The sequence below is a fragment of the Callospermophilus lateralis genome, chromosome 5 (genome assembly GCF_048772815.1).
Source record: "Callospermophilus lateralis isolate mCalLat2 chromosome 5, mCalLat2.hap1, whole genome shotgun sequence".
Taxonomy (NCBI): Eukaryota; Metazoa; Chordata; class Mammalia; order Rodentia; family Sciuridae; genus Callospermophilus; species Callospermophilus lateralis.
This window is the reverse complement of record NC_135309.1, coordinates 18798419-18814808: the sequence shown is the minus strand read 5'-3', so window position 1 is coordinate 18814808 and position 16390 is coordinate 18798419. Positions and strand designations below refer to the sequence as shown.

Genomic DNA, 16390 nt, shown 5'->3' with positions numbered 1-16390 from the left:
AATAACTTTGAGGGGCTGGGGATGTGGCTCAAGTGGTAGCGTGCTCCCCGGGCCTGTGTGAGGCACTGGGTTCGATCCTCAGCCCCACATAAAAATAAAATAAAGATATTGTGTCTGCCTAAAAAACTAAAAAAAAAAAAAAAAAAGAATATTTTTAAAAAAGACAACTTGAAAGAAACTAATAAACAATTATGAACAAAATCCAGAGGGCGCCTTTTCTGACATTACTTGAGCCCCATAATCCTGGGCAACGGGTGCTGCTTCAGGAACAGCTCAGATATTTGTTTTTCTTGGGTAATTACTTGCCCCCAAGTGTGTGTTTTCTGAAGACAAAGAAGTGCGCCGACAAAGTCCCAGCAACACGCCCTATACCTCCCATTACATCAGCTGTCACTTGACGCGAAGAAGGAGACGCAGCCCAAGGCCTGACATTCAGCTGACTTCTGTTTATATAGTATGGAGAAACTTTTGTTCCCTTGCCCTATAAGGCATGTACCAGGAGAGATTTGGGGAAAAGGTCACCCAGATAGTAAATAATTCTGCTGAGCTTTGAAGTGAAAATGCTCCAGGAACCTTCATCCCGTCCTTGCCATTTAACCGAGATGCCTCAGTCATTCTTGCTGTTAATGAATGGTGCGGATCAGAGTCCGTCCCCACCCTTCTGCTTGTCAGACGCTCCATCAGAAATCAAAATCATATTTCATCTCTGCTTTGGTCCCTTTCCTGGGTTCAAGGGAAAGAATCACAAATATCTCAAAGAAAGAATAAAGGAAAAAAAAGAAATGAAATACACCCCGAGGAAAACCTAGTTAAAGAGCTGAAGAATGGCATCTTGATGGCAGAGAATTCTGCCGGGAGGGGTTTTTCCTCCCCACCACCCCACAACAGTCTGGTCTTTGAAAAACATATTATCTTTCATAGGTAGGGAAATATCCAAATTATGCCCAGCCTATTTTACAATAAGACCTTGAAAGGCACTGGGATGAGAGCAGTTTAAATTTTTGATGCAATTCTCTGCTTGGGAAAGTGATAATGCCGCTCAAATAACAGAAAGAGTGTTTTCTGCTACAGCGCGACAATCAACAGAACGTCTGGGCATATTCATAATTTCACTCCTAAACTTCTCGACAGGGAGCTCATGGGTCTTAATAGTATTGTCAAGATCCTTAGGGCAATTGAAAAACCCAAAACCATTACTTTCTACTGATAGGCTCGTCTCTCCCAGAGGATGCCCAAATACCTAGGGTAATGTAGATTTATGGAAATGCTCACAGAGGCACTGCTCAGATGGAACTTTGCAATAAAAATCTCCTCTTTAGAAGGGCTCCTCTCCAGTATTTTAAGTGGTCTTGTGTGACTTAGAAAGTATCCAGTGGAGTTGACATTGACCTCAAGTAATCTCTCCAGATGATTAAGGAAAGCGAAGACTGAGCATGGTGCACCCTCAAGTGATGGGCACCTGTGATAAAAGTCCCTTTTCCTCCCATCCTGTGAGACAACTTGTTCTACGTCAGCAGGATGGTCCAAAATAGGGCGATTATTCACCATTAAATGCTTAAACCCTGAACAGCTGCTGATTCAGTGCCAAATTCAGCATCTTCCTGTGCCCCTCACCATGACAGACCCTGCCTATGCCCCTCTGGGTTTGGGCTGAGCTAGGCTCTTCCCCCATCCCTGGAGGATTCAGCTGGTTTTCCAATATCTCCACCCCCCAAAAAATATCAACAAGCCAGACCTGCTTCAGGAAAAGTTGTTTTTATTTCTTCAGGGAAAGAGAATCTGAAGTTGTAAAAGTTGAGCCCCATCTGAGATCTGACCTTGGTTGGCTCCAGTGCAGCCATGCCACACACAGATGTCATGGTCTTTAAAAAGTGGAAGGATCAGCACTTTTGTGAAACGTCCACTGTAGGCAAATCCATAGGAACAGGAAGTAGACACACGGCATCTGCCAGAGACTTGGGGTGGGAAAGGGCAAGAATGGGCAGGTCAGCTAAGGGGTGGTGTCTCCTTTGGGGGTGACGAAAGTGTAATGGAAATTAGACTGTGGTGAGGGGTACACATCTAAGATGTATCAAGTATACTAAATATAGTTAATATATGAAGTATTAAAGAAATACATTAAAGGAACACTGAAACATTGGCTTTTAAAAGCTGAATTTTCTTAAATCTCAATAAAGCTATTGGAAAACAAAAAAGAGATGGTCAGCACAGCCAAGAACAACAACAAAAAATTACAAATAAAGACAGAGGGTTCAAAGCCACTTTCTCTCTATGTCCAGTTGTCTCCCCATTAAAGAACCTTTTCAGTAAGGTAAGAATGAGGAGAATTAAGCATGGCCCCTTGTAATTCCAGCAAGAGACTAAAACATTCAAAGGACAGAGGTGGGACTCTGCTCGGATCCCACTCCAGGAGACTCTAGAAATATAACCCGCCCCCTAGGGACACAGGTGGTCCATGCATCCGTTCAGCTCAAGCCCTGTGCCCACAGGCCCCGTGGCTTTGTGCTGGGGATGTAAAATCAGGACAGGCAGACCCTGTGCCCTGGAGGAGTGGCAATGAAACGTAGAGCACAGAAGAACCCAAAAATAATTTAAACAAAAAGAGGTGTACACCGTGTGCAAAGATGGCACCCAGCAGAGGCCTAAGGACACTACCGTGCAATGCAGGATTCAAGGAGAAAGACACCTCCCTCCACTCCACCTGCCTCACCTTGAAGATGGAAAACAAAATCTACTTCAAAGGTCATTGTAAGTTTTAAAGAAGATAAAATATGTGGACTACTCAGCATACAACTGGTGCTTATGGAATGGGGGCTGTCATTCCCAGAGGATCCAAGAAGTCCCTCCAATTGAGTCGTCCAGAGGACAGGTAGAGCCGACAAAACTTGAGCTTCTGAGCCTGCCCACGATGGCTCCTTATGACAGTAATTCCCATGCTTCTGCCCCATGGTGCTGATCTATGTGTCATTGCCAGACACTCGGGATGTTTCTTCTCTGAGGTCATAAAGTTGGTATAAGCAAGAGGACAATAAATCTTTCCTTACAAATGAGCACAGCCCTTCCTTGTCTGAGCCCTCTGCTCAGGCTGAGCAGGCCGCTTCCATCAAGGACAGCTCCTGGTGCAGGACAGTGATCCCCCTCTGCCGAGCGGCACCAACCCCAGCTGGAGCAAGCGCTAGGAAATGAGAGAGAAGATAAAATCTGGCTCAGACCTCCATCCCTCCTCCTGCTTCCTCCTCTACTGTGAAAAGCTGCAGTGAACTGCAGCAGGGGCCAGAACTGTGAAATACTGCTGGCACTTCACCTGCCCTGCCAAGCCAGCAATGCACACGTGGGCCAGGAGCAGAAAATAAAAGTCCCTTCTATGGGGACAAATCCTTCCCTAGCTGTTAAGGCAGGGAAGGAGGGAGCAAGCTCCCCGTTGGAAGTGCCTGATAGTTAGAGACAAATAAGGAAATCTCTTTCCAAACACTGAAAGAGTCTGGACTTGAACCACCTCCCCCCGTCCCTCCTTCCCCAGGGTGTTGGTGAAATGCCTCTGGTCAGAAAAGGGCAGGACAAGCCAGGGCGGAGTGTGCCCTTGGCTCAGCCTCTGACAGACCTAATTGCTGCTCGTCCCTCATGCCACCGGTTATGGGAGCCAGGGACACAGCACAGGGGAGGGCCTTTGGGAAGGCATAAAAAAAGAGATTGCACTGCAGTTTGGCTGTTCTGGCCTATTTCTCCTGATTCCAGCAGCCTCAGGAGGCAGAGCAGAGCTTTGAGGTGGGCGATCCCTCCAGTTTCTCTCAAGATTCTATTCTGCCATTTAAGCTGTGTGCAAAAAAAGGAGTCAAGCCAGTTTCCCTTTATACTTGCTACGTACATGTCACCCAGGGTCAGGGTCCTAGTTCTTCCCTGTGGAATGTGCTCTTCCCCCTGTATTTCTTTGCATATGGCTAGGAGAGGAAGAGATCCTGGAATCGGAGAGGCAGCTCTACCACTTACTAAGCTGTGTAACCTTTGGCTTGTTACTTAAACCTCTGAACCTTACTTGCTGGATCTGGGGAATGGGGATGATAAGTGTCCTATCCCGTAACAGTGAGTGGGAATACACTAAAGTCATTTATGTTCAGTACTTAGCAGGGAGGATTTCACTCATAGCATCTGTAGTCAGTGTTACCATTGGGTTCTCATTAACAGTGATTGTTTTATTTGTGAAAATGGAACAATTCTGTGTCCCAAGTTTCATTTATGTGACCCCCTCAGAGACAGAATTTGGGGACTACCTGTATCAGCACCCCAGGCTATGTCTCTTAGTTCCTCTAACCTTCTGTGGGCTGAATTTGAAGGTTGAGGGGTCTGTGGTGGGTGATTTTTCCCTTTATCGGTCTATTTGACATCTTCCTCCAAGAGCTACTGTTTCCAAGAACTGGGAAAAGTGGGGCCCACGGCATCCCACGAGATGCTATCCATTCTCCTCAGCATCAGGGCTGCTGTGGCTGCTGCTACGATTATCAATTTCTTTGATTATGCCAAATAATAATACAACATGAGACTATTTATTAATAGCTTACTATGTACTATAAATTATGCTCGGCTTCCTATTTACAAATTCTCATCTGATTCTCCAAATTAACCAGATATAAGAAGCAACATTCCGCATCCATCCTACAGGTGAAGAAAAAGACTCAAAAACAGAGGTTGGCAGCTTTTCGAGGGCCACACATCTGGTGACATGGTCAAGCAGAGATTCCAGCTATCCCCAGCCTGGCGCTCTGCAATACACCCACCCTCCTGGATTCAACCAGAGGGTGTTTTTCTGAAAAGTCTTCACCCCCGATTCCCTTTGGCTCCCACACAAGGTCAGATTTCAAAAGAGTGCCTTGTGCCAGTTTTCATCAACCGGAGACTCCAAAGTCTCTGCCAACACCATCCCACTCCTAGCATCTCAGACTGCTGTCAAGAAGGAACTTGCCCCAGAGAGGTGGGTCCAGAGAAGAAGGCAGAGGGTTTGTGGTTAATTTATCAGTGCTCAAAGACCAACCACGGGCACGCCGCCCCCAGCAATGAGTGATTTATTAGCAGTGAGGCAGGTCCCTACTTATGTTTTTTTTTTTCCTTCATACACTTTATCATTGTTTTTAATCATCAGGAAAAATTGGTGCAGGCTATCAAACAAGACAAGGCTGTCTCAGTTTGTCCCTCCTCCCCCTCCATACCCTCACCCTTGGCAACAGCAGACCCAGACTCACTGCCTGCCCGGTCTGTTTACTTAGGCAGAGTACAACAACAATAGCCAATTATTAACAATTTACTTCCTTAGCTCCCCACCCCCAAATTCTTCCTTTATGTTATTTAAAATGTGGGCGTTGGTTGTTTCCACTTGTACTCAAGCAGCTTTGCCACAGTCAACGCAAGAGCGGATGCAGGCCGCCATCTTGTTTGGAGTGGGCATTGTCGCTCCACAAAGCAATGCTTTATTTTTCTTAGGATCCCACTTATTTTTCTTAGGACTCCAGTAGGAATTTAAGCAGGCCAAAACACATGGACAACTTTCTTGTCAAAGTCAACTGGCACCAAAAATAAATGTAAAACACAGACCCTGGGACCATGCTCCCGCAGGACCAATGGTGGTACCAGCTCTTGAAAGCCCTTCATGTTCAAGCACACAGGAAGCACCTACCCCGTAAAGCCACTCATTTTTTCCTAGACTTTTCCCTGACTGTACCTTCTTTGGTGTTAAGTAAAGAACCAGTGCCATCGTTCTTTCTTGCTAGGACTAAACACTGCAGCAACTCAAAATAACTTCCAGGTTCACCACTCAAAGTACATAGGTGCCATTCGATAGGTCAGCACCAAGGTTTTAATGACAATTGCCTTTTGCCAACTAATAGCATTCTAATTAGGTGATACGGTGTAAGCATTTATGTTATGTGGTTGTTTGTGATTAAATTGCATTATTATGTGATTTTATGTTTATGTAATGGGAGAGCCATAAATAATGTGCACATTAATTAAACCCAATAAACTCAGAACGTAGAGTGGACATGAGGGCTCCTTCATCAAGATGAGTTGTGTGTCCCTGTTTCGCCACAAACGGAAGACATCCAATACTTTGGAGAGGGGCTTTTCATATATTTTGGCTTCTTGGGAAGCAGTGAGACAGGTTGTCAGTCATTGTATGTATTTTCAAAATGGAAAAACTTCTCAGCCAACAGGTATGTCAGATTGCTGTAATGAAAGCTGATCGAGGCAAAAAGCACTTGGGACAGTTAGTTATAGCAGAGGGTGTGGCGGCACATTACCCACACTGGATACTAGGGACTCAAGTTAGGCTAGGAGCCATCGGCATAGAAGCACGAGGAGTGGAGGGCACAGTGGGTGTATCCAGCAGGGATAATAACGGGATGACCAGGTTGATGGCACACAACAGAAGAGACTCGAGAGCATCCACCTCTACCTGGCTGCTGTTGTGAGACTCAGCATTTTGATTTTGATTTTTGTTCTAAAGTCAGAAATTTGGAACACTCCACAAAATATTGACTTTTATTTTTTGATAATATTCAGATTGAGGGCTATTGATCTTGTGACCTGGATAATTCAGGTCTAGATTGACTTTTCCTACAAATCTGAGCTCCTAGGAAAATGCCATCATGTCTTACCCATCCCTTTGTTCCTGAAACAAATCATGTTCTATGCACATGGTTTGGGGAGCTTGCCAGCCAGTAGGTAGTATATTAAGCACTTGACATCCATGCTTTCTCTCTACTTTTCAGAAGAACATTAGCAGATAGTCTCTTCTATTTTTCACCATTTTACAGAGGAGTAAGTTGAGGTAGCATGCTTAGGTTCGTGCATCCAGAAAATGGCAGACCTCATCCTTGAACCTGGCTCTTGGGATGTTCTGTGCTAACCTCCAGCTAAATACCCCTCCTAGACATTCCCACAGCACTCTGTATATCCCAGTGGTGGCACTCACGACTCTGCTGTGATCTTCCTTGTGTTCTCCCTCCCCCTCCTAGTTCAAACTACGACTATTGGATAGATAGACACATGAGCAAATAGAATCAACATCACCTTGGACATGAGCGACGGTAATAAGGAAAACATCTTCCTGAGGATGCTGGATCATTTGGGGGTTTTGTTGACGTCAATAATTACATTTATTTGCAGTGCAATAGAATGTTGCTTCCTAGGAGGATAAAGTTAGTATAGAATTGAGTATTATCTCGTCTTCCCTTCCTCTTCTTTCTCCATTTCTTCCAGGAAGTTCTAAGCCTTCTCTTTAGAAGAAGAGAGAGAGAACTTGACCTCCTTCCCAGCTAACTGCATTCTATTTGAAACAGATCACGTAGCACCCAAATCAAGCAACCATTCCCCAGGGCACTACCCCAGATCCCACAGCCAGGGGAATTCTGCCCACCCACGAGGCAGATGGACAGAGAATGGCCACACAAGCAGGAGCCAAGAAGGAAACTTAGCTCAGGGTGAATACACAGGAAGCAGGAGGGTCTGCCATCTCATTTAGTAAATTAAATCCCTCCCACGGCCTCTTTGTACTAGGGAGAGTGTGTGGTCTGGAGGGCTGGGGGCTGGGGAGGGGGAAAGCATTCCCACTTCTGTACTGACTCACCCCATCTTCCAGCAGCAAGTTCCATAATTACCTGACTAATGGGAAGTAATGATACCGCTTGGATGGGAGTTGAGAGAGGGAAAAAGAAAGGCATGAGAATTCATTAACCGCATGTGAGGGGCTCGGAGAGCATCTCAGAGGGATCATTATTACATCATTCACCCCCTTCCCTGCCTCTTTCCACTAACATGAGACAGACAAATGCTAAATAACCATGTAATAATATATTACTCGACAGACAACAATGCCAGAAAATATAATAGCGTGCCACAGCTATGAAACTCCCCCAAAGATATATTTAAAGTGTCACCGATGCATAATGTAAAACATGAATTACAGGTTCATTTGGAGGGCACGACTGAAAATCCATACGACGGCACCGTGGCATTTCCCATCGGGTTTCAGTTTTAGTTGTCTTTTTTTTTTTTTTTTTTTTTTTGTAACATTATTCCATAACTTCAGCCCAGAGAAGCAAACTTCAAAAAACTGGTTTCCACCCTATTTTTCTGCCCAGTTTCTGTTGGTAGCGGTGATCTCCAAACCTCGCGTCATTTTGACATGTCGTCTTTCCCTCAGGATGCTTGGGCAGGCTTTGCAGGAACCCTAGAATGTAGATTACACCTTTTGGAGATGGAGCCCGGCCACATAAGGAGACAAGTAGTTGAAATTTGTGTCAAATTGCTTGTTTAAATGACTTGAGCCAACTTCTTCAAGCCAGGACAGCAGGGGCTGAGGATTTTAAAAGTTGGCAGGGGACAAAATGACAAGGCTCAGCAGTCACCTGGTGAGCTGCCAGCCCTGCCTGGAGGCTTCAAAAATAAAAAAAAAAAATAAATAAGATAAACTTTCTCAAAGGACACAAATTAAAAGTCATGTTTCAGCATCCATTAAAGTGAAATTATAGGCTTACTTTGAAGAGCAGACCACTTTCGATTTCATTATGCTTAAAGATTTCATCCTGTAGAAGATTGGGGACCGGTTGCTACGAAAACCTCGCACAGATCTGTCTTCTGTGGTTGATGTTTACACGGGGATATTCCCCAATGTGGCGATCTCGTGTGTTCATTTTTCTTGAAAAGATAGAGGATTTCATTATTTTAAAAATAGGATGCTACTTGAAGGAAGGAGCACAGTTGGAAAACATCTCCCCTGACCTTCTGGAGAGACTCGGTCCTCGGGGTTCATCTCTCAAAGGAGAGAAGTTATCAACCCACTGATCGAACTGGGCTCCCGGGAGTATTTGGTTGACTCTCAAAAAAAAAAAAAATGTACATACAAACATTGTGCTTCTGTACATATTTACTTACCTGTTTATCAATTTACTTTGAGTTAATTATCAAATCTTGAAAACCCAGGAAATGTCATCCATAAGTCCAGATCTTCGCTCTTCTAGCAAAAGGAGAAGTTGAGTCTGCCTTGAGCCCTTGGGCATTTCCATATGGCCACATGGGCACCCAATGTCAATCACTTCACTGTCCTGCCTGGCCCCACCCCGTGTCCTACCATGTTCTTGTTCCTTTTAGAAAGATTAATTTATTATTTTATGCTTAATTGACACAAGAATTATACATATGTATGGGTTACAATGTGATGCTTCAATACATGTATACATTATGTAATGATAAAATCAGGGCAATTAACCCATCTGTCACCTCAGATATTTTATCTTCAGGGCAAAACACATTCAAAATCTTTTTTTTTTTTTTCCAGTATTGGGGATTGAACCCAGGGTGCTTTACCCCCAGAGCTACATCCCCAGTCCCTTTTTAAAATTTCATTTTGAGATAGGATTTCTCTAACTTGCTGAAGCTGACCTCAAACTTGCAATCTACCTGCCTCAGCCTCCTGAGTACGGGGATTACAGATGCACACCGTGGCCTCTGGCCAAAATCCTCTTTTAATATTCTGATATTTATATGATTATTGACCATCATTACCCTACCATGCAGCAGAACACCAGAACTCCTCTCTCCTAGCTAACTATAAATTTGCACCCATGACCAACCTCTCCCACCTTTCTACCCTCTCTGGTCTCTGGTAAACACTATTCTACTTCCTCCTTCCTTCAGGTCAGCCTCTATTGTTTTAAGAGTGTGTACAGTGTACAGGTTTACCAGGAAATAGAATGGAAACTTGTCACAGCAATCATCAACCTTGACTCTTGTGTTACTTTTATTGAGTAATTATACGTTCCAAATATTCCACTGGTCATCCCTCACCAACTTGATTTTGCTAACCTCGTTCTTTGTTTGATGTATATGGATAAATGCAAATTAAAGCACGTCGTGCATTTAAATGTAACTAACCCTGGGGCGTTCTGCAGTCTTACCTGTGCCTCTGGTTTGTGGATGTCAGGGATTTGGGTTGCAAACGCCCCTCTGTGGGTTTGCAGAGTGCCCGAGGCTGGCATCAACAGGCGCTGACAGCTTTCTCCTTCTTCTTTTTCAGGCCCTCCAAACCACCACAGCCAGTCCACGCTGAGGCCCCCTCTCCCGCCCCCTCACAACCACACGCTGTCCCACCACCACTCCTCCGCCAACTCCCTCAACAGGAACTCGCTGACCAACCGGCGGAGTCAGATCCACGCCCCTGCACCAGCGCCCAATGACCTGGCCACCACTCCGGAGTCGGTGCAACTGCAGGACAGCTGGGTGCTAAACAGCAACGTTCCCCTGGAGACCCGGTGAGTCCCGTCCCCACTCAGAGCTCTGCCAGCTGCCCTCGCCTTGACCCTGAACCACCCACACATGGCCACTGGTGGGGGTCTCAGTTCTAATGGGAGCGAGACCCTCCCCTCCCCCCCCCCACATGAACAGCAGACAGGCTTAGCCCCTCCTTATTCCCTTGGCAATTTGCCCCTGAATGGTGGGCTGATAGGTATTTCTTTGTTCACATGTGTCTCCTTTTAATGCTTGTTTACTCTCTTAGACAGCTCTTGTGTACCCAACTAATAGAATTAGCATAACATATTTTTACTCAAAGGCTCATGGGAAACATGCTTATAAGGGTATATTGACTGAAAGCTGCTGATAAATTATGCATTTGGCCTTTCTTGAAGTAATAAATGAAGACTCATTTGAAATTAAGTGTTTGGGGAGACCTTGAGAAACAATCCCTGATTCCAGACTGACAGAAGTATAATTTTAATTTATATTTCATCCAACATGCAGTCTCACTTTAATCCCTCCTGTACACACTAACAGCTTGATGCCTGTGGGGCAAACAATAATGTATAAAAACAAACAAGAAAAAAAGGACGGCAATGATGTCAGGAGGGAAGAGTTTGAAAACCATCTCCAGGTCTGGCTTTGTTTCTGTTTTGCCTTCCCTTCTGTCATCTTTCCACCCTCGCTCTGGTCTTCCAAAGCCACATGCGCCTCAATCACCTGCAGGAAGACCCTGTGGTCCTAGCCTGGCGGGCTGGGATCTGATTGACAGCAAAGGCTGAAAGTGGATTGGCCAGGCATTCAAACAGCCTCGTGGCTCCGCCCCCAGATGCTGTCATGGCTTCTGGGCTCCAGTTGCTATTATTTCCTTGTCTGGAAGGACCATGGAGACTACACAGAGAGAAAGGCCCATTTGTGTTGACCCTTCACAAAGTTCTCAGTTTGTAAACTTTAATAATTTAGGTGTGAAGAAAGACAGAAATAATCTGTGATCTTTCTGGTAATGGTCAGTGAATTTTCTGCACACAGCTGGAAGCAGTTTGGAAAGCTATAGCATTTGGAGCTGGATCTCATCTGTGATGTTTTCGGGTTTTTTTTAAAAATAAGATCTCGAGCATTAATGTGTGGTATATCCTTGTCGGTGTAATCACACCAAAGTTGAGTTAATCTTATTTTCTGACAATTATAGGTTTATTTTTAAACATGCCTACGATCTTAATCTTTGAAGCTTAAAATATGTCAAGTCAATTAAAAAAAATCTATGTATATAGTATATATAGTCATGAACTCAAACATCTGCACTGTTGTCGTAAGTCACTGAGATGGCTTTGCTGGAAGCAACTGGTCTACCAGCCTGGACTGGGAATGTTCTCCTAATTCACAGTGGTCCTGGAGGCTGCATAAGATTCTCATTTCCTCCCCACATCCACAAACTTCCCTAGAGTGTCTTAGGCTCAAGTCAGCCTATTTTTACATTAATAGATGATTGTTTTGAAAATAGTTTCTGGGAGGAAAGGCTACCTGGTGGATTAGATGAAGGAGAAGAGGCCCACCACCACCATTAGCAGTTTCTGTGGGGGCCCCTTCATGTATGCTGGATGTTTATGCCTGCAAGTATTATCTCTTTCAAGCCTGAAAGCAACCCAGCAAGGTCAGAAGGGACTGCTCTATTGCTGTCTTAAAGATGCAGAACCCAGATGTAAAGGGACAAAGTCACCTGCAAGAAGTGTATGGCTTCAGGGAGACAATAAATTAGAAGTCACATTGCAGGGGCCCCTCGTAGTGTTCCCTACACAAGAAGCAAGGTGATGAGATGTTGATGGGCAGACAATCACAAGCCTACATTTACAGCCCTAATCGTTACACTTACAGGGCCAGATCCATCAGACCATCTGCTTTTATGCAGGGTCTCCCCTCGGTGATAAGATCTCACAAAACACATAAACGTCAACACAAATACATCTCCCAGCTGTTGATGTAATCGTATGGTACCCCTGGAGGTTCGCTTTGAATATCCATTTGTAATAAAATGTCCTCTTGACAAACATCTGGTAGACAGTTCCACAAAACCAGCAGGTTCTTTTCCTGCTTTCCTGAAGTCAACTCTTGCAGAATTTTCCTGCACATCTTTTGGATGTGTGGCATTTCTCTAAGACTTAGGACTCCTGAATGATGCATTCAGAAGAGGCAACTCAAAGACAAAATTTTGCAGGTACATAAGACTGCCGAAACTCTATCAACAGTCTATCAGAAGTAAAAACAAAGGAGAACAACACCTGCAGGTCCTTTGATAAGGATGAGGGAATATCAGGCCTTCAGATGGGGCTAGAAACAGAAGTCAGGCAATGGGCAGAATCTGGCAAAACTCTGAAACTGTGCTCATGGAACTGAGTATAAAGAACTTGGATGAGATCTGAGAGCTTGAGCAGTAGTCCATAGAGTCGCTGGATTCATGATTTTATTAAAGATTCCTAATTTTCTTTCTTATTAGCAAATATTTTTTGAGTCATTTTTAAGTGTGACAAGAACAACGTTAGATGCAGAGGAGGTGATAAGTAAAACAAGCATCATCCCCTCTGACTCTCATATAATCTAAAGGAAGAGGTTGTTACATAAACAAAAAGATATTGCAGTATACACAATAAAAGAGTATGAAAGTTACAAGGATTGTACAGCGAAAGAAGGAATTAACTCTCCCATAAATGTTATGAAAACTTTCACAGGTGAAGGGGCTGCTTGGGGCTGGGTTTTGAGGGATCAGTAGGAGCTCACCTAGTAGAAAATTAGAGAATAGTCAGAGGCTCTAGCATATTATTTATTCCCATCCCCCACTGCTTTTTTCATATGTCTTGGCAACTGAGAACTGAACAGATTCATTCACTTTAATGCTAAAACTCTGTCAGTTTAATGATATCGTTTTTTTGTTTTGTTTTGTTTTGTTTTTTTACCTGTGAGAGAATAAAGGTATGGGTGTCCTTCTGGGTAGGGGCATGATGCCATATTGATTCACGTTCCTATTCATGTCAAATAAGAAGCAGTTAATCACATCCTGGAGAGAGAGTCGTTAAAGGGAAGATGTTCTGGAGGCTGATCATGTGTGCTCACTGATTTGGAAAACACAGCGGACATCCACAGACATCTTCGTGGTGGCTGTCTCGTTAGTGCAGACCTCTGGGTGTGGTGAAGAACGCTGTGGCTCTGGAGGTAACAAGCAGGCCTTCTGCCACACCCAGAAGCTAGAAGCCACATCGCCGTGTTTCCTGAGGCTGTGGGGAGTGAGCCCTCCTCTCCCTGTGCGGCTATGTGACTTCCCCATTAGTTTAAAGCGGCTCCTTGCATCTTCTCTGAATTATCCATTTTCTATTTTTTTTCTCTGATGAGCAGAATCAAGGGTTCTGATGAAGGATTCACAGCTAGAAAATAGGACCAAAACACATGATGATTCTTTTTTTCTTTTTCTTATATTTGTTCTTTTTAGGTACACATGATAGTGGGGTGCATTTTGACACACTGTGCACACATGGAGTGCAACTTCCCACTCTTAGGGTGGTACATGATGTGGAGTTTCACTGGTCATGTGTTCACAGATGAACCTAGGAAAGTTATTTGGAACTCAATACAAGACAAAAGAACGTGTGAGGAGAGTCCCACATCAATGTCGAGCTTCAAAAAGAACAGAGTGTATGAATTTCCACTACCAGAAGCAGTCCATTTACATAGGAGCCCTAATAGAATCCGAGAAAAAAACAAACAGAAGCAGAGAGCACAGAGAGCGGTCTCCATGGTAAACCACGGCCTTCAGCCCCACCTGTTCTCAGAATTCCTGGAACAGAATCCATGGGCAGTTCTTGGTTGGGATCTCTGGTCGCTGCCTCCTGGGGAGTGTCTGAAGTCAGTGAGGGAGCTTCCTTTCCTTCCTGTGTGTGATCTGCTGAAGCGAACTTCTCTCTGATTCTATTTGGGCGGCAGGTCTCCAAAGAGAATCCCTAAGCAGGGCAGAACTTCCCTCTGAGTTGTGAAGTCCTGGAAGGCCTGACTCTCATCACCAACATCCTCAAGCTGAACACAAGTTTGCCAGTTGTTTTTTTAAGACCGTCATCCATTATTCATTCTAGAAATATCCATGAGAACCCCTACCATGTGCTAGTCACTGAGAACTCAAGAAAGGAGGAGAACAAAGTCCCTGCCTTTGCCAAGATGCTAGGTGGGAGGTGTGTGAGCAGATGATGATAGAAATGTCCCTGCCGTGATCAGTGCCAGGAGAGGCAGAGAGAAAGAAGCCAGGCCCAAGGGAGATCTCATTTATGTTGAGGGTGAGCAGCGGGGCTCGGCCTTGCAGAGAGCTGTGGGAGGCAAAAGCAGTGTCCTACCTGGGGAGGAAATGCTAAGGCTCCAGAATAGACAGCCAGCTGGAAAGGCAGGCAAGGGTGGGAGGGTACCAGACCTGGGGCTGTGCCAAGGACTGGACTTCACCCCAAGAGCATCAAAGAGCATGGAGGCTTTTTAAGTGAGGGGGTACTAAGGTCCAGTTGGGAAAACATAGCAATAGTCGAGAGGAATCGGGGCTGCCTTGCCTCGGGTGGTAGTGCTCACCCAGGATGGGAGGCCACTTCAGGGCAGACTCTGCACAGTGATGCCTTCCTTATGGCACCCACAGTGATAGCATTGGCTTACCTACAAACAGGTTCTCTGGCATAAAACCCAAGTTCAGTTTGGAACAGGTTCAATCTACAATGTGAAGAGAATTCAGTTTAGTGACTATAGGTCAGGCATTTGATTCTAAATATGTACATATTATCCATTTACTTATTGTATCTGAAGATCTCAGGAATTGTGTTTTGTTTGTTTTGTACTGGGGAATGGAACCCAGGGCCTCACACAATCTAGGCAAGTACTCTGCCCCTGAGATATATCCCCGGCCCTCTTAAATTTTATTTTTACTTTATTTTGAGGGTCTTGCTAAGTTGCCCAGGCTGGTTTTAAATGTGAGATCCTCCTGCCTCAGTCTCCTCAGTCTCCTGAGTCTCCTGGATTACAGCACAAGCTACCATACCCAGCAACGGATTTTTCTCTTTAAAAATTTTTTCTGCAAAAATTTTGTTACATTGATTCTACATCACTGTATACATATATGAATAACAGCTTTTCTTAATCAAGTGCTTTTGACTTGGCCTTTAGCTTTATATATATATATATATATATATATATATATATATATATATATATATATGAATGATCCTATTTGATCCCTTAAGCCCTTCCATTAGGTGCATGTCACTGTCTGTATTTCAAACAAAGGAAAAATGAAGACTCAGGGTCGATGGGTCTCGCCTCACCCATTAGTAAATGGCAGAGCTGGGATGGAGCTCAGGTCTACCTGACTCCAAATCCCATGTGTTTAGCCACTTTTGATAATGACTTTGGGACTTGCAGTTGGGTGGGCACTATTCTTATTTTGATGGCACATAAGAAGTTAATTTGTCTTGGGCATAGGATGGGTGAAGTCATTGCATTATAAGTGACATAAGTCAAGAATCAATCTATGGGGCAAAGTCCAGCCTGTTACTGGATATAGACTCAGTCGTTGTCAAAATCAGAGACAGGGCAAGATGTAAGGGACCTTTGGCTCTAGCTCTGAGGGTTGGAGGCAGCTCAGGGTGGTGAGTCTGAGGCCTGGCTGCTCCATGGTGGGGCAGCATGACATGGGTCAACAGGTTTACAGGCAGAGGTTGAATGCTCTGCATATTTTTTTAATATTTATTTTTAAATTGTAGTTAAACACAGTACCTTTATTTATTTATTTTTATGTGGGCTGAGGATCGAACCCAGGGCCTCACATGCACTAGGTGAGCGCTCTACTGCTGAGCCACAACCCCAGCCCCTAATGCTCTGCATATTTTAAAAGGTGGGCACAAACCAATACTGTGCAAATAAGAAGTACAGCTGCTTTTTTAGTTCATTTCTGTAGTTTTCTTTTTCTTTTTTCTTCTAAACAGAACTTTGCCAGATTGGTAGAGGAGGCCAAACAGCCACAGGACCATGGCTGACCATGGCTGGCCACTAGGTCATCCTGCAAAGGTCCTTCTCCCTGTAGCAGGAAGCCATGGCA

The 16390-nt window shown here is 44.4% G+C and overlaps 1 protein-coding gene across 4 annotated transcripts in view; it reads left to right on the top strand.

Moving 5' to 3' along the window:
• The window catches only part of Tenm2 (teneurin transmembrane protein 2), an 884372-nt gene that overhangs the window by 611817 nt on the left and 256165 nt on the right, over positions 1-16390 (top strand). For all 4 annotated transcript variants that reach the window (XM_076855696.2, XM_076855695.2, XM_076855694.2 and 1 more), the window contains exon 4: positions 10064-10298. In XM_076855696.2, coding sequence (XP_076711811.1) covers positions 10064-10298 — 235 coding nt within the window. The remainder of the gene's footprint in view (positions 1-10063; positions 10299-16390) is intronic.